General features: G+C 46.0%; 2 protein-coding genes across 2 annotated transcripts; one reads left to right on the forward strand and one right to left on the reverse strand.

The window, feature by feature from the left end:
- Positions 1-142: 142 nt before the first annotated feature.
- Positions 143-4130, forward strand: ppwd1 (peptidylprolyl isomerase domain and WD repeat containing 1; the record flags this gene model as incomplete). Its single annotated transcript, XM_080528980.1, has 11 exons — positions 143-281; positions 404-506; positions 718-821; positions 944-1064; positions 1253-1700; positions 1847-2037; positions 2369-2558; positions 2961-3142; positions 3320-3401; positions 3583-3765; positions 3961-4130. The coding sequence occupies 11 exons, from the start codon at positions 143-145 to the stop codon at positions 4102-4104; spliced, it is 1887 nt and encodes a 628-aa protein (XP_080385106.1). The 3' UTR covers positions 4105-4130.
- Positions 4131-5603: 1473 nt separating this feature from the next.
- Positions 5604-12505, reverse strand: trim23 (tripartite motif containing 23; the record flags this gene model as incomplete). The annotated part of the gene is made up of 11 exons (XM_080528981.1): positions 5604-6820; positions 7048-7172; positions 7298-7408; positions 7657-7786; positions 7905-8039; positions 8402-8617; positions 8886-9068; positions 10665-10943; positions 11144-11265; positions 11512-11674; positions 12410-12505. 11 exons carry the CDS (start codon positions 12503-12505, stop codon positions 6641-6643), a joined length of 1740 nt encoding a protein of 579 aa, XP_080385107.1. The 3' UTR covers positions 5604-6640.
- Between the last annotated feature and the right edge of the window lie 6218 nt (positions 12506-18723).

Genomic DNA, 18723 nt, shown 5'->3' on the forward strand with positions numbered 1-18723 from the left:
AAGGAAGAAAATATGTATTGTTTGAGCACGAGCTGGTTCACACCCATACTACAGGGGGCGATATTCACTATGAGCATTTTCCAAGCCCGCCAATTGGTGTACGGACGGAGGCCGAGGGGTAGTTGCGAGGAAGTCTGTGACAATGGCGGCGACCACAGATAGCGCTGATCTTAAACGAAAACATGACGATAAAGAGGGTGAAACTGGAGATGGAGATGGAGAAGAAGAAGAATGGGTCGGGCCCATGCCAAGCGAAGCTACACAAACAAAGAAAAGAAAAGGTAGTAGTCTTTATTGCGTTTAAATTGATCAGACAATCAACCATACAGCACGTCAGCGTGCCACGACTTGAGGGGGTCAACAATGTATTAACACAATGATCGTGTGCTTTGTTTTTCCTCAGTACTGGAATATGAACGCGTTTATTTGGACAACTTGCCATCAGCTGCCATGTATGAACGAAGCTACATGCACAGGGATGTTATCACGCAGATGGTCTGTTCCAAGTAAGTATACAAGTCTTTCAAGTGTATGGCTTGCAATGTAAAGTAAACTTTTTGTTTCTTACACGAGTGTTTACTTCTGGTTAAATTAATTTGTGCTTCACTTTTGTGTAACACACCCACGCACACACACACCCACGCACACACACAACAACATTTTCCATATGTACAAAATGTCTCCAGTCTTCTGTCCAACGTGAGTTTTATCCTTCAGGACAGACTTCATCATCACAGCCAGTCAGGATGGCCATGTCAAGTTTTGGAAGAAGAGAGAGGATCATGGGGTCGAGTTTGTCAAACACTTCCGCAGTCATTTGGGTATGAATTTATTTATTAATTCAAATGACATCACACACATAGAATCATGAATGTTGTTTTAACAATAAAGGTCACTTGTGGAAAAAGTGGACTGTCTTAAATTATTTCGATCTCTACTGCAGGTGTGATTGAGTGTATTTCCGTCAGTGTTGATGGAGCTCTATTCTGCTCTGTGGGGGATGACCAGGCCATGAAAGTGTTTGATGTTGTCAATTTTGACATGATCAACATGCTGAAGTTGGGGTGAGTTTGCTTCATATACTTCATGGTTTGTAGAGGTGGAAGTTAGAAATTCAATGTGCTGATTGTCTGCTGAGACATCAGAAACCCAATTTCTTTTATCCAAATCTGTTGAATGTAATTCCCTTTGTAAAAAAAACAAACTGCAAACTGCATATTGACTTTTCCTCTCTGTTCTGTCTCTTGTGTAGCTTTCACCCAGGCCAGTGTGAATGGATCTACAATCCAGGTGATGCCATCTCAACAGTGGCCTGCTCAGAGAAATCCACAGGGAAGATCTTTGTTTATGACGGACGGGGGAGCAACGAACCGTTCCACATCTTTGACAAGATGCACGCCTCTCCGCTGTCCCAGATCCGCCTGAATCCCAGATATCGGGTCATTGTGTCTGCGGACAAGGCCGGAATGCTAGAGTACTGGACCGGCCTTCCCAACGAATTCAAATTTCCCAGGCACGTGGACTGGGAGTACAAAACGGACACAGACTTGTATGAATTTGCTAAAAACAAAACCTATCCTACCAGCCTGGCCTTCTCTCACGACGGCAAGAAAATGGCCACCATTGCCACTGACCGGAAAGTGAGGATTTTCCGCTTCCTGGCCGGGAAACTGATGAGGGTGTTTGATGAATCATTAACAGTAAGTTCCAACTGGTCTTTTTTGCACAGCAACACCACACCTGTGGGTTGCTTCAGAGCTGCTACGTGTCCGTATGGCACTCACCTAGGTGACGTACGGCCGCCATTTTGTGCCAGCACGCTCACTACACTGTTTCTGTATGGTAGATGTTCACAGAACTGCAGCAGATGAGACAGCAGCTGCCAGACATGGAGTTCGGGAGGAGGATGGCGGTGGAGAGGGAGCTGGAGAAGGTGGACGGTATCCGGTTGACCAACATCATCTTTGACGAGACGGGCCACTTCGTCCTCTACGGCACCATGCTGGGCATTAAGGTCATCAACGTGGAGACCAACAGGTAACCTTGTGGACCTCAGAACTGGCCAACCACCATGGCCTACCTGTTTCACCACATCACTGTCCATGACTGAGAGGGGCATGCACAAGGAGTGCACACAAAGTCAGTCATAACAAAGCAATTTATTTTATAACAAACAACAGTTTTAGGATCACTAAATACTTCTAATTTGTCAGGGAGTGCAGACATTTGCTCCAGCCCAGCAAAAAAACTAAACAAAACAAATGAAAAACAAATCAACTTATGGTCATATGAGAGTGAAGAGAACAGATGGGTGGTCATACTGTATATGTATTCGTGTGTTACATTTAGTCTTAACGTGTCGTCTCAGGTGTGTGCGGATCTTGGGGAAGCTGGAGAACATCCGCGTGGTCAAGCTGTGCCTGTTCCAGGGCTGCGCCAAGGTCAACCAGACGGCCCCCACCATCGAGATGAAGGCGTCCGATAACCCCGCCCTGCAGAACTTGCAGTCCGACCCCACGGTCTTCTGCACCGCGTTCAAGAAGAACCGCTTCTACATGGTGAGACGGCGCCGCCTGATATCGCTGCTACCACGGTTGTAGCACACAATGGCGTTTTTTCTCCTGTTTCCTGGATACAGAATGCAGGTGGTGGGAGAATAGAAAGAATGTCCACTTTCACCACCGTAGGATGGTAGGAACATTGGTGTGGAACAATGTGCCTCATTTATATTGTGGTTCTCTGTGGCTGTTGGTAGAGCATGGCACTAACAAGGCTTAGACCGTGGGTTTGAATCCCGCTGGGACCATATATACTGAAAGATGTACTCACTGCAATGTAAGCCGCTTTAGATAAAAGCATCAGCTAAATGGCATATGTATTATTATATATATTATATTTAGTGCTACCTTAGCATTCTTCCCCCCCCCCCAAAAAAAAAATGGTTCCCTTTGTTTTTCCAGTTCTCAAAGAGGGAGCCAGAGGACACTAAGAACGCTGACTCAGACAGGGACATCTTCAACGAGAAGCCCTCCAAGGAGGAAGTGATGGCTGCCACGCAGGCGGAAGGGCCCAAGAGGATCTCAGACAGCGCCATCATCCACACCACCATGGGAGACATCCACATCAAACTCTTCCCTGTCGAGTAGGTTCCCACCGAGACTCCCCAGTTGATACATCCACCATGCAATGAACAAATATCCTAACCTTTTTTTGTTGATGGGCAGCGTTTTCTTTTTGTTGTTCTTTCCTTTACCTCTGTGTTATCATAATTTCATAATAATTGATCATCTGTTAATAATGGCTTTTCAATGTCTCTCAGGTGTCCTAAAACAGTGGAGAACTTCTGCGTGCACAGCAGGAACGGTTACTTCAACGGCCACATATTTCACAGGGTTATCAAGGTAGGATGTTTCAGCAGCGCTCTTGTGAACTCATGTCAAAGTGAAAACATTATACACAGATATTGTTTTAATGATTTATAAATGGAAGTGTTAAAGCGTTGACGGGCCTACTTCCCCACACATACCATCACATGATGTCCTTCTCATGTCTGACTGAGCCTGGTGTGTCCTCTCTGCCCAGGGCTTCATGATCCAGACCGGGGACCCCACGGGCACAGGGATGGGTGGTGAAAGCATCTGGGGAGGAGAGTTTGAGGACGAGTTCCACGCCACGCTGAGGCACGACCGGCCCTACACCCTCAGTATGGCCAACGGAGGCCCCGGAACCAACGGATCCCAGTTCTTCATCACCGTCGTACCCACGGTAACGGGTCTCTTGATACTGTCATTAACACCGGTGTGGTGTTCCTTCGGTTCCAACTGTCTGTGCAAAAAGCCAATTTCTATTTGTTTTGGTTGGCTTGTTACTCAAAACATTCTATGACACTCAGATGTTATTTGTGAATCAATCTCTACACTGCTGTCAGTTACTGACGTCTCTCCTCGCTCGTGTTCACAGCCCTGGCTGGACAACAAGCACACAGTCTTTGGAAGAAGTGCAAAAGGAATGGAGGTCGTCCAGAGGATCTCCAACGTCAAAGTCAACCCCAAAACTGACAAACCTTACGAAGACATCAGCATCATCAACATCACAATCAAGTGATTGGTCCCTCACCATACTGTCATGTACAAGTACCATTTTTTACGAAGTAAAATGAGCTATTCAATGAGGCTGTGTGACATTATTGTGTGTATTTGGAAACTTTGTTGACAGAAAGAAATCTGATCACACAATGTCCCCAGATGTTTCAGTTTTTTATTTATATTTTGTATTTATTAGCATCACATTAATTATGAATGATTTACAAAAGCCATATCAAGTCCACGAATAACAAATGTGTGGCTGTGCCCTGTGCTTCTAAATGTTTAAAAAAAATCACATCAGAAATGGAAGATTCACAAATTGAGAGAACTTTTAAGAATGGTGGAAAGGCTTCTTAACACATGCATTTTTTACATAAATACAAGTAGTAAACATTACATAGCAATGAGGAAAGTTAATTCAAACCAAAGGATGGTTCCTCTATACAATGGCATTAGAGGACTTAAAGGTGAGGGGTTAATGATTGAGTTTCTAGTTTCTATGATTGAGTACAAGTTTCACAATGTAGTATGTTACTAAGGATGGGGTATGGAACAATTCATAAGCGCTCCACATAGCTAAAACAGAAGACCTAAAAGACAGACGGTTGTCACAATTCTCAACGATAAAAATGTTTTTGCAATGAGTTCAAACCTGGAGTCCTATAACCAACAGCAGATATTTTCTCCATTTTGTTCCAAATGAAGTCAGACATACTGAAGCAGCAGACGTGCATAAAATGCATCCTGCATGCAAGACTCTCCCCAAAACAGGAGGCATAACCAACGCATATAAACACTTCATACATTTTCCCACAACAGCTACAATATCGCAACAAAGTAAGTTCCCATCAACTGGAAGTTAATCCACGCCCCAACATAAATAGGTTTTTCAGTAAACTCTTTTTTTTGTAACACTTTCCAACCAAGGCAAAGTTAACAGATCAGCCCAGACCTTAACGGGGCGTGACGCTTTTAGATCAGCGGCAGCATTAAATAAATCATAATAAGCAACTCAAAAAGCACAACTACATGAAACCCAAACATGTTGGATAGACCCCATGAATTCCTATTGCTTGTATAAGACATCGAGGCAGTGCAAGAGGAAAGCCAAATTAAGGACATTGGACCATTAAGATTTAAGATGTAACATTTATGTGTATAGCCTTGTTGAGTAGACAGTTGTAACCAGCTAGAAGCAAATCCTGTTGAGGATAAACTGCTATGTTTTGGACCATGCACATTACTCAGGAAGTAGACCTCTGCTTCTTGTTGGTTTTAGAGAGAAACCATATCTGATCCTGAGTGATACACACTTAGATGGTGCAGAGTTAGCACAATGCCTTTTCTGTCCAACTCCATTGAACAGCAGATAAGACAAGGTATTGGGTACTCATACCTTGCAAACAACTTCACAGAATGCACTGGTTATGGATTTGTATTGGTTATAGACTGATGCCGTAAAGATGGTATTAATCATGAGTGACATGATTATACAGGAACACGGGTACAATTCACTGTGTCTGAGCAGAAGGGGTGCGCTACCTCCTCATAATATTCAATAACAGTTGACAAGAGTGACATACTGTAGTCAGATAAACCTTACAGGGAAAAGAGCAGTGTGTCAGATAAAATAATCTGCAACACGTTGTTAGGCCATGAAATGGCTACTCAGAAGCTTCCTCAGGTACATTAGGCAAGATGGGAAATGTAGTTTAAGGTGCATTCACGACCAACTCGGAACCTCAAGTGATTTTGTGATCAGAAACGGCTATATTTGTCCAGTTATAGCCACTTTTACATTTTGTACGTTTGTAACTCTCATGCATGAAAACAAACTTCTGTGTGTATTCAACAGCATAGGCTTTCACGGTTGTTACATTTCCATTTCACATTAGCATAAGCTTCTGAAAATCCTGCCATGCTCGCGGTTACTTTCTTGTTGACGTCAGAGAACTACGTAAATTCCATTCTCGAGAATGATACCTGAGTTTCCCCCTTGTAATCATGACATGAGGGCCGTTCAAATAGATTTTCCCCCACTCGGGTGTTTGTGTTTCCGACTTGTCATGAATGCACCGATATAAGCATGTTAGTAGGCTTGAAGGAATCCATATGATCTGGCCACATGTGTTGCAACAACAGAGCACAAAGCATTCGGACTAATGATGGATTCACTCGTGTGGGTTAGAAGCTTATTAACACGTTAAGGTTTGAGGATGGGGTGGGTGGGTGTGTCTGGGGTTGGGCTGGTGCTGCATCCCAATTGTCTAAAGTGGCCTCCTCTACTTGTCTCTACCAAGACCTGCTGTCACCTGTCCAGTGTTTCCACATCAGTGCAGACAAAGGAAAGGAGGTGAGGAACCTCTTCAGACTAAGAAGATGCACACTTGATAAAGATAGTCAGTCCTTAGGGAAGGGAGGGAGGGAGGGAGGCTTAGGCCACATCAAGAACACCTGCTTATATGTAGGTTAGGGTTAGGAGTGTGTGTGTGTGTGTGTGTGTGTGTGTCTTGGGAGGATGGGTTATCATCAGGGAAGAGAGAAGGCGGCGGTATTTAGGCCACATCCAGGACCCCTGCGGCCACCAGCTGTCGTGAGAGCCAGTCCAGCCCCTCGTGGAGGCCCATCCCGCTGCGGGCGTCACAGCCCTGGATGTGCCAGCTCCTCCCACAGCACAGTTTGTGTAGGCTCAGCAGTTCTGTCATCTCCTCCACAGACACGATCCCGGCGACGTCCTGCAACACGCGCATCACAAATCAGTCAGTTCATCAGTCATTCCTGCTGCACACAGACAAAACTAAACAAATCAGTCAAAGCTTTTTTTTTTACAACGAGGTTTTCCCCCCCGAATAAACAGTATGTTGTGTTTGATGTTCTGTACCTGTTTGTTGTGTTTGATGTTCTGTACCTGTTTGTTGTGTTTGATGTTCTGTACCTGTTTGTTGTGTTTGATGTTCTGTACCTGTTTGTTGGCGAAGATGAGCAGCAGGGCGTCTCTCAGCTCCTTCTCCGTCAGCAACTTGGCCAGCTCACTGTGGGCCTCCATCAGCCTGTCCCTGTGACAGCTGTCAATCACAAACACCACCGCTGACAGAGACACAGAGAGAGAGAGAGAGAGAGACAGGGACAGAGAGAGATCAATTAAAACAATCCTGAAGTGATATAAATGTAAGGGGTGGCAGATCATGAGAGACAGGGGGAGACATACATACCTTGTGTGTTCAGGTAATAGTGCTTCCAAAGAGGTCGTAGTTTATGCTTTCCACCCACATCCCAGATGGTGAACTTCAGATTCTTATATTCAACTGTCTCCACGTTAAAACCTAAAGATGGGGGGGGGGGGGGGGGGGGGAGAAAGGCGTGACGAATACAAATTCTGAGATAAATATTAAAATCCACATCTCAATGTTAAAAGTGTGCCATTTGAGAATTGCATACAAATGCATTTACTCATTCAATCAATACTTTGACCCTTAATAAATAATTTTGTACAACAAAGACTAAAATATTGATTTTACTGATGGTGGAGATGATTGATTGTTGGATAAATGCATATCATGCATGGATTTACCTATGGTAGGGATGGGCTGCATGAACTCATCTTGTTTCAGTTTGAAGAGGATGGTGGTTTTCCCAGCTCCGTCCAGTCCCAGAGTCACCACCCGGATCTCCATCTTCGGACCGATGTGGGCCCGGTTATCCTGAGATAGAGTGAGTGTTATAAAATCTCCAAAATAGGAATCTCAGGAAGCTTGTCAGCGATTCCTCCTAATTCCTTCCTTTTATTTTTGCCTCACTACTTCTAGTTTCCATGGTTACCTTGGTGAAGGTGACAGGGATGCCCGCGTCCAGCTGGATGTGGTCTGCCAGTTCTGTGAACTGCTGCTGCTGTTTCTGCAGGGTCTCCAGAAGCCTGTTGATCTCCTGCTTGGCCAGGACCACTCTGCAGTCGTCCTACAGGGCCCGGGACAGACAGGACTCTCAACACTTTGTAAACAGATTCATTCCAACCAATCAATATCTCTAAAAAGGGATTAAAAATATCACTGTTCATTGCTTGCAAATAACACATAAACATACGTATTTTCCGACTAATTGCTGCTCATCTGGAATGAATCCCAGGCAGCAAGATGCTGAGGATGGACGTTGAGAATCCCTGGGGGGGGGTTTTCCATCAACGTCGCTAACGGAAAATCCAGGCGTGTTTTGATAAGTCTCGCAAGACTTGGATTTTCCTTTAGCGACGTTGCTGGAATTACCCCCCCTGGTCTACCCTGCTACTACAGACGCCCGCCGGCCGCCATGTTGGCTCCTACCTGCTGCAGGGTCTTCTCACAGTGCAGGCAGGCGGTGGAGACCTGGGACAGCAGGATGGTCATGTCCTCCTGCTGCTGTCTCAGCCAGATCAGCCTCTCCCGGACGTGGGCGTCCACCACGCTCAGCGCCATCTCCTCCTGGCGGCACAGCGTCTCGTGGAGGTCCGCGAAGTAGGCCCGCACGCAGGACCGGGCGCTCTCCGCCGTGCCCGGGACCTGAGGATCCAGAGGGACATCTGTGTTAAGAGAGGACGGGGAAAAAGCGCCTCGTCGCTTTGTGCAACTGTTTTACAACAACATCACCTGACATCTGAGGTGTTTTTTCTGTATTGTTTATGAGTTGTTGTCATTTCAGTCTTTGTAAACAAACCATGTGTAGTGTGAATGTCAATCTCATGGAATTTCAGGCCTTGAAATACAATACATTGAGGACATAATCTGCTTAGTCACTGATTGTATAACATCCATTGTGAGCTGCTCTTACGTGCTCAGTGTGTGCCATGCCGATCCCATCCTCCACTATCTGCTCTCCCCCCTCGATCTGCTTTACGATGCCCAACAGCTTGCGGGAGTATTCAGACACCTCCTCTGTGAAGCTGCGGATGCAGTGGGCCATGTCCAAGATGGACGCACGGATCTGATTGGCTTCACCCTCGAGAACAGCATGCTACAGGGGGACCAGACAGGAAAACATGATTTAATACAAGGAATACCAACTCTCTTAAATGTGTGTTCAGTGTTTCCCCTAGGTTTGCTGCCTTGGGGGGGTGGCATGGACTGTGGCATGGACACCCCCCCTCAGGGGGTAAGACCCTGCGACATACCAGCGTCATGTCCAGGGGGTGTACTAACTTGTACATTAAGCCGCCTCACGCTACGGAAACAGGAGATAGGCTCCTGCCCTATGGGCCGTTAGGCTCGAGAACCATCGGTTCTTAAGGCTACTTACTTATATGGTCTTGACTACCTGTCCACTTTCTCACCTGGTTCTTGCTGTCTCTCTCTCTGGTGCACCATCCTGCTCTCTCTCCTTCTCTCCCTCTCTATCCTCCTCTCTCCCTCTTTTGCTGTCAACCAAAAGGCAAACATAACAACCAGAGTATTTATAATCTAATAAGAGGTATAAATTGATCCATATCAATTCATAACATAATTATAATTGAATATTGGATTGCTGTGGGCAATGCAGTCAGATAATGTCATTTTGACTTTACTCTCTCACCTGAAAAAAAAGCGTATGTCCAACTATAAAAACAGACATTTCCAATGCTTCAATCCACTGTCCATGTACTGTAAATATGCCATAATGGTATTACCATAAAGCCCAATTCTAGCAGAATAAGAAAGATAGTATATCTACTTTAAGTAAAATAATAAAGTGCATCCAGTTAGCTCTTTAGCTGGCATGTGTGCAGCAGACTAGCTCATCTCCTCACCTCTGAGCTAGCTAGTTAGCTTGCTAGTTCTTTGACACTATTTTACATACCATGGAACTATAATCAGACACTTTCTAGTCACAATAATAACGACCAATTTGAACCAACTTGCTCTGTTAGAACACTCAGCAATTATATTTGATAACGTTTCAACTTGCTTACTTTCATCTGCAGACATCTCACCCTGCAAAAACTCTCTCGCGTCGCGCGCACACTCACGCACGATCTTGTACGCGAGTGTGTCCAGCGCGAAGCGAAGTGTGGAGATAGGTTTGGCTATGCAAGACTACTGGCGGACTAACGTTACCAACGAGCCCATGGGCTTGCCACTCGCCAGATTCGGGTTGGGTGCGTTTAAAAAAGCTGATATTTTAGCCTACTTGTCTATGTTTGACGCTTGTCTACATCCGTAATAATTCCTCTTTCTTGGGGTGGCAGGGGGTTCCGTTGGGGGGGCGGCAATGGTAGGGGAAACACTGGTGTTTGTAAACTGTATTAAGTTTTAAATTCTATAAACTGCAAATACTGTATATGTGATGCATGTGTACTTATGTGTGTATAGACATAAACTTTTGAGGCAGGTTGGTTCCTGGCTGCATTTATGCTGCATTTATGGTGGTCGTCTGTGGCTCGGTTGGTAGAGTATGGCGCTAACAACGTTTAGGTTGTGGGTTCGATTCCTGCTGGGACCATATATACTGAAATGTATGCACTCACTGCAAGGTAAGTTGCTTTGGATAAAAGCGTCAGCTAAATGGCATTTATCTCATGTTCATTTCACCACTGCACAGTATATATAAATTAATATCCCATTCGCCCTTCCGTACCTTATGACCCTGGTGCTTGCCGTACTCCTTGCACACGCAGCACATGAGCGGGCCAGGGTGGCAGGCTTCCTCCAGACAGACAAACTCGATGGCGTGGACTTGGTGCTGTGAGCATAGGGTCTTCTCATGGGGCTTGTCTGCTAGTGGGACGCGGCGGTGCTTGGCCAGGGTGCGGGTAGAGTGGGTGAGCTGGGAGCACTCCGCACACAGGTGGGTGGCGCACACGGTGCAGTACATGGAGGCTGTGTGGCTCTCGTCCTCATCACAGCGGATGACACACTGGAATGAGAGGAGAAGGGAGGGAGGAACAGACATGTGAGAATGATGACACTTGGCATTTCATTTACCACTGCTAGAAGAAGAATATACAGGCTAATGGACCACTATGTTATATTATTAGAATGTCGAGTGTTTGTGTGAGACTAACATCAGCAGAATCTTCGAAAAAATCCAGAGAATAGCCAAAGGGAGCTTCCTACCTCTCCCATCCCTTTGAGGGTGTCCTCTGCCATGCCTGACTGGTTGGAGGCCCCATTCTGAAGCCTCTCCAGAAGCTCCAGCAGCGCAAAGTTCTTCTTCAGCCCCCACACTCCAGAGTCCCCTGGTCAAGAGATCAGAGACAAAGGTCACTCAATCACATGCTACTTAATGTGTTGGTCTATGTCTATGATGTGAAGATGTTTAAACCTGAACAGGTCTATCGTCATACATAATGGGGTATTGCAAGTGTAGAGGCGTGAGAAGCGACAATATCTCCCTAGCACACAAGGAAGTACTGTTCTTCATGCACGAAAAAAATAAAATAAGTGATTAATAGATCATGGTAACTTAACAGGGTTGCACTCACCCAGCTCAGTGACCTGTCTGTCAAAGGGGCAGCGGACCGCCCTGCCATGCAGAGGTAGCCGGGTGAGACAGTCGTGGCACACAGTGTGTCCACAGAGCAGGAGCCGTGGGACCTTGTCCCCTTGGAGAGAGAAGACATCCTCACACACCCCACACTCAAGCACCTGGAAAACAAACAAGCATCGTTTTGAGACGAACAGTTTGGCTGAACCTGAGAGGTCTACATTGCACATTATCTCTACATTGCACATTATCTCAAAGTCAGGTGTATTTTTTACACCCACTATCTTTTACGTCCTGCATGAGGTCTAACCAAAGCTACGACGGGCAAGCTGAAGCTGTCGTTTGGGACACAGCCACGCATGATCATGTGTTGTTGTTGAACTGGTGTGTGATGGCACTAGATGCAAGCCGGATCCTTTTACACGCACCACATTTTAAACACAACTTGTAGATGCATGACACATGGGACACTGAGTCTTTCCATAGAATCCAAAAGAAGATGTCTCACTAGGTCAAACGATCATTTATAAGTGTAACGTAGCAATGTAGCATAGAGCTAACGTCAGCGGTCACTAAAGCAGGAGGCAACAATAGCATATTCTGTGCATCCAGTTTTACTGGGATATGATTTACAGTATATAGCAAACTGTACGGGGATATGGGTGACCCCAGAATCACAAACTGAGTTCTGGGGGTGTCTAGTCTTGTCTGTGGTCGGAGGAGGCCGAGGTTTGACGGACAGGACAGGACAGGACAGGACAGGACAGGAGCATCCAGCCACGAAGGCATCTGGATCCGGCGAAATGTGTCGGCAGTTAAGGCAAAATCGCGATCATCGCCGATTTCCCACACCCCAACAGATGATTCTATAGTTGTCTAATGTGCCTCACACCAACCTTCACAGTGCCTCCACTCGCCCCTCTCCCATGTCGGACACAGGGCTCCATCGTCGCCGCGGTGCCCTGCTTGTTTATACTTACAGCAGCGGCCATCCTCGGACTAAACCAATACAACAGTGACAGTGGGTGCGTTCGCAATTTCGCTCTAAGAGTGCCGGAGCGCACACTGGGTTGAACGTCATAAAGGGACCGTGTAATTTGATTGGACAAGAGGCATTCCATGAGTGCTGATTAGATTTTTAAGAGCGTGTTTACGAACGCAGCCAGTGTGAATCAGAAAATGCGTATGCGAAGTACCCGTAGTAGACTACCGTAGTACGCGGTCACAAAGCATGAACGTATTAAACATATTAATGTAAGTAACTTTGTTTCGGTTTGACAATAATTCGTCGATGTGTGTTGGATATTGACAAATCAACAGCAACAGTGAAACTGACAATGGTCTTCTTCCCCCTAAAATGATTGTGGAAGAGTCTGTCAGCTGTTTCCGTCCATTCTAAATAACATTGGTGCACAAGTACCATATCGTTTGTATTTATATTACGTCATATCCTCGTCCCCTTTCCTTCATTTGACATCATGATTAATGTAAGTGTAAGGGAGAAGTCAATATGTCAAACTAGATACAGAAAATCAATACTACATACAGAACTTGGGGTTCACTCCTCCTCCTCAGCCTCTCCCATCTCCTCATAGGCCTCTGAGAACTCGCTCCCTCTATTCCCCCTTGCCCCCATACCAGTGTACAAAAGCACACTTAACGTAGGCCTACATCTGGGGGGTATCCCATCAACGTCGCTGAAGGAAAATCCAAGCTTATTTTTATTTATATTTTCCTTTAGTGACGTTGATGGAATACCCACCAGGTCGAACTTGTGATCAAGCTAGCTGTACCCCCCGTACTTCAGCGATGGCCGTGGTGTTGCTCAGCATGCACACAGCCCTCTGGACCTTGGCTCCCCCAGGCACCCCAGGGGGAGGCTGATAGTTGATGCCCACCTTGATGCCTGTAGAACACCAGTCTACAAACTGGATTGCGTGTTTGTTCTTGATGGTGGCAGTGGCGGTGGTGACGTCCTAGGCCACCACATCCCCACTCCACAGCATTCAGCAGGCCATGCACTTCCCAAGGCGTGGGTCACACTTCACCATGCTTGGCAGGCTCAGAGCAGGAGTTTCACTGAGAGCTGCTCATGGTAGGCCTTCTCAGCTGAGATTACAGGCGCGTAGGTGACCCGTGGCAGTGAGAAGTGGAAGTGGATGCTGGGGTAATGGTCTGGAGCAGTGGCGGACTCAGGCTGTTTGAAGGGCAGAGAAAAAAAAAAGGGCACCTATATACTGCACAACGTGGGACCCCATCAGTGCACATGGTCAAGTTTAGACCATTGGAAGGGCAGCCAATAGGGCACATCCTCTAATGTTGCCACTCAAAAGGGCACTTTTGTGCGATGTTTTCACAACGTGGGACCCCATCAGTGCACATGGTCAAGTTTAGACCATTGGAGGGGCACCAATAGGGCACATCCTCTCATCTTCGCCACTCAAAAGGGCATTTTTGCCACTCAAAAGGGCACTTAAGCGAGACGTTTTTCAACTGTGGGGGCACCAGGAGGGGCAGTCGCCCCCTGCCCCCCCTCTGAGTCCGCCAGTGCCCCTCTGTGATCTCTGCTCGTATTAAACACCGGCTTACTGTACAGAAATCTTAGAATAGGAGTGATTGAAGAGAAGGCAAGTCGAAACAGGAACAAACACTTATTTAGCTGATCTTCCTGCCATGACACCATGGCCTCCTGTATTCTCTCTGGCAAACCTATGGAAACACCTTTATAAAAATCCCACTGGTCAATATTGAAATCCTATGACATGCTGTTTGCATAGACATAGTATCTATTAAACTGTCTACCACATAATTCTTACCTGCAGAACCGGTGCTGTCTGTCCTGGTGGTCTTCATTCCAGAAGCCCCCTGAAACCCATTGTTCTCTCTTTCTTTAGGACATTTCTGCTTTATTGGGGAGAGAGACGATGGCTTGAATCAAACCAGGCACCCATCGCAATAATGACGGTAGGCACATTAGTGTCCACTTAAGCGCCCCCCATGAAAAAAAATTCTATGCCAATTATATACCAACAAAGGAGTGACATCATATCTGGAAGATGAATTCATCTAGAGATGAATTGCTGTTTAGAAAAAGAAGGGGTATGAGCAACTGTAGACACACGAATGATCGTAGCCACATCTACCATAAGGGTTATGCCTTTATGAATGGAAAAAGTTGTCTAGAGTGTCCTGGAGCTTCAATCAAGCACTCCTCATGAGCAGCTGTTTACTTTCTTGAGAGAGAGAGAGAGAGAGAGAGAGAGAGAGAGAGAGAGAGAGAGAGAGAGAGAGAGAGAGAGAGAGAGAGAGAGAGAGAGAGAGAAAGAAAGAGAGAAAGAGAGAGTTACAATTACCGATAAGGCAATCCAAATGTAGGTCAAGAGGTAGTCAAGGTCAAGAGCTGGTCAAGGACTAGTAATAACTTCTGTGATGTGGATTTGATGCCACCTGTTATTATATATGCTATGTAATTACTGTTATTTCCTCCCATTTCTACCTCTACCAGCCTCCCCTGGCAGGTACAGTGTAATTTATAATTTGTAGACATTGAATTGAAAAACAGTAAGTAAATATGTTGCTTTTAAGCAGCTGCATTTTTTCATACATGTGTGTATGTGTGTACAGTATACAGTATGTATACTTCCACTTTTGTACTGTTTCACTTCTGTCTCAAATGTAATATCAAAATATTGTTTCTGATGTTTTTAATCAATTCAATCAAATACCTCATAATCGTATCTGGCCCATCTTCACCTTTGTTGCTTGATTGATTAGAGGAGCAATCTGGGAAACATTCTTGTGGTGAAGAAAGTGCAATTGCAGGTGCAAATGACTGAGTGGCAGACATTGTATATACTTCTGATGTGTTTTTTACCTGTTATTTCTGAAATGTCAAGTGGCGGCAGGCAGCCGGCGGCAGGATTAGATCTCATAGTACGCACAGAAACGTAACAAAACGTTGCCGACTAGCCTACAATATAGGTTGGATAGTTGTATCACCACCATGTAATGAATCTATACACTGTTTGTTTACAATTACTTGTAGTATTATTTGTAGTATTTTTCCCTTCTGAAAGGATGGCTTGGACTGGTGATATCAAGAAAGGTTCTTTATATACAATCTGCAGGTCATACACTGCTGATCACTTTCTATAAAATGAGCTATTAGATAATTCACTTTCTATTCAATGTAAAATTTAGCATTTCTCAAAAAACAAACTGTCAGTTGATATATAATATATTTCTCGGCAGCCCCCCCCCCCCATGATTATTTTAGCCTCATATATAATAGAAAGCCTTTTGTGTCAATAAAACTATTTCAGGAATCTGACAGTTTGTTCTTTGAGAAATGCAAAATTGTACATTGAATAGAAAGTGAATGATCTAATAGCTCATTTTATAGAAAGTGATCAGCAGTGTATGACCTGCAGATTGTATATAAAGAACCTTTCTTGATATCACCAGTCCAAGCCATCCTTTCAGAAGGTAAAAATACTACAAATGTAATTGTAAACAAACAGTGTATAGATTCATTACATGGTTAAAACTATGTTACATAATACAACTATTACTAACTATTTAGATCTCACTGATGGTCAGTCCTTGCATCCATACAGTAACTCTATCTATGAATTTGAGAGATGCAATTCTTCCAGTCTCAACCCTCAGCTGTTTACCTAAAAAAAGTGGCGGGGAGGCCGCTTTGTTATTGTTTGAATCCCAGATAGCCCCTTTAATGGCCCCCAGGATTTACAGTATTTTGTGATATAATGTTTAGGAAGACAGTTTCAACTGTTTGAGTTCAGACGATTGACTGTAGTTCATGGCTAAACGTTACCCTCTAGTGACCTGTGGACTGAACTGCATCTAGGAGATGATAGCAGATAAAACTGGTAGGCAGTAGATGTGGTCCGTTTTACAGTCGTAAATGGATGTTGACGACTGCAGCATTTGTACATTAATGTGTTCTTATTATTACATTAAATCATTATTTACTCTTATCGATTAATTTCTGTCTAAATTCAAAGTCATCAACACCATCAATGAGGAGAATTCCAATTGCTTTATTTGAACTTAGCTGTAGGCTTGTTTAGTTGTTAGTCACACTCTGCATGGGTAAGGCATGATGCTACTTTGGTTACAAATCAAAGAATGACACATAGTTGGTCTGTGGAAGGTTCTGCCTGGCGCTGGGGTGGTTCTGCCTGGCTCTGGGGTAGTACTGCTGCCTCCCTCTGTCGCGTCATCCTCCCTGTCCTATCCCTCCTCCCCCTCCTATCCCTCCTGCTCCGCCCCCTCCTCCTCTCCACCAGGATCCTCTGGTTCCGCTGGAGTTGGGTTTCTCTGGTCTCCGAGGTGTGAGTGTGGGGGGAAGCTTGTGCTTCTGGGGAAGCTTGGTCTGGAGGACAGGGGGGATACCCGGGTGACTCTGTTTGCGGTAGGTCTGCTACACTGAGGCCGTACGGCTGCTGTGGAGGCAGGTGATGTGGGTGTAGGAGCCGGACCTGCTTGTCCTCCTGTTTGACTCGGAGCGTGTGTGGGAGTTCTGCTTCGCTCCTAGGGTCGCTACTGTGGCCCATGTTCATTCGGTCAGTCGGCCTGATCTCGATGACAATCACAAACGGATTGCTCGGTGTCCCTAATCTCCCGGTTTCGTTCCCACCGAGGCTGAGGAGGATTCTCCGATTCTCTGAGGAGGACCCTGGTTGGCTCGGCTGGAGGTTCTTAGCCTGGTCCTGCTGGTTGTGGATCTCCAATAGGACGGCACCCCTTACCCCCTGCTGGCCAGATCTCAGTCTCGGAGGATCAGCTCCTACCCCAGTCGCCAAGGTGACGACATCCTCTGTGCTTTTGCTCTGGCTGCGTGCTAGACTGGCTCTGTGTGAGAGTCTGGCTCTTTGTGCGACACGTCTGGCTCCGCGTGTGCGTCTGCTCACCGGCCCCTCCTCCTCCTCCTCCTCCCCCCCTTCCTCCCGGCGTCTCTCCAACCTGGCCCTCTTCTCCTCCTCCTCCGCCTCCAACCGGCGGGCCGTCCTGCGCTGCCGCTCTCTGAAGCGGACCAGCCTCCTGGCGTGGCCCAGAGGGATACCCGACAGCTGAACCAGCTGCCTTATGGTGCAGCGGTTCAGGTCGAACGCCCCGCGGCTCCTCACCATCTTCACACCAAGTTGATGGAACCTGAGGAGAAAGGACCTCTCTCTCTCTCTCTCTCACAGCCAGGGAGAAGACTGAGGCTGGGAAAGAACCTTCGACTCCAACTGGTCACTGGAATGCCACCTCATTATGACATCACAGAATGCTCAGTGGAACAGTATGTGTTATCACTACCCAGTGGGAGAGCATTATGACATCATTAAGATTATTACACATAATCCCCAGTACATAGTAATAATAATAATAATAATAATAATACATTAGACTTATATAGCGCTTTTCTAGACACTCAAAGACGCTTTATAAACTGAAAAGATCGAGTAGTAATAATAAAAAAGAAACAAAAAAGAAAAAGAATAGAAAAGAGTATAGGGGCCTAATTACGGTAGTGCTGGGGACACATGGGAAGGGGAGGGGGAGAGGGTTACCTGGTGAAGGCAAGCTTGAAGAGGTGGGTTTTGAGGGCCTGTTTAAATGTTGGGTGGGTGTTGGCCTGTCTGATGTGGTTGGGGATTTGGGGGGGTCCAGAGGCTGAAAAGGCCCTATCACCCCAGGTTCCGGAGCTTGGTCCTGGTGGTCTTGAGGGTGGTTTGGTCGTCAAACCTGAGGCAACGGGAGGGGGTGTGGAGGGGGACGAGGTTGGCAAGGTAGGAGGGGGCCAGATTGTTGATGGCTTTGTAAGTGGTGAGTAGGATTTTGAATTGGATCCTGTATTTGACCAGGAGCCAGTGTAGGTTTTGGAGGACAGGGGTGATGTGGTCATGGCGGCGAGTGGAGGTGAGCAGATGGGCAGCAGAGTTCTGGACGTATTGGAATTTGTTTAGGATGTTATTAGGCAAACCGTAGAGGATGCTGTTGCAGTAGTTGAGTCGGGGAAGTTATGAAGGCGTGGATAAGAGTTTCAGCAGTGGAAAAGGACAGGGAGGGTCGGATAGGGGCAATGTTCCTGAGGTGGAAAAAAGCAGATTTAGTGACCTGGTTGGCATGGGGAAGGAACGAGAGGGTGGGGTCAAAATACATCATGATACAGTACTTACTATTCAGACTTTATACATTG

The sequence above is a fragment of the Nansenia antarctica genome (genome assembly GCF_963989245.1).
Source record: "Nansenia antarctica genome assembly, chromosome: 4".
Taxonomy (NCBI): domain Eukaryota; kingdom Metazoa; phylum Chordata; class Actinopteri; order Argentiniformes; family Microstomatidae; genus Nansenia; species Nansenia antarctica.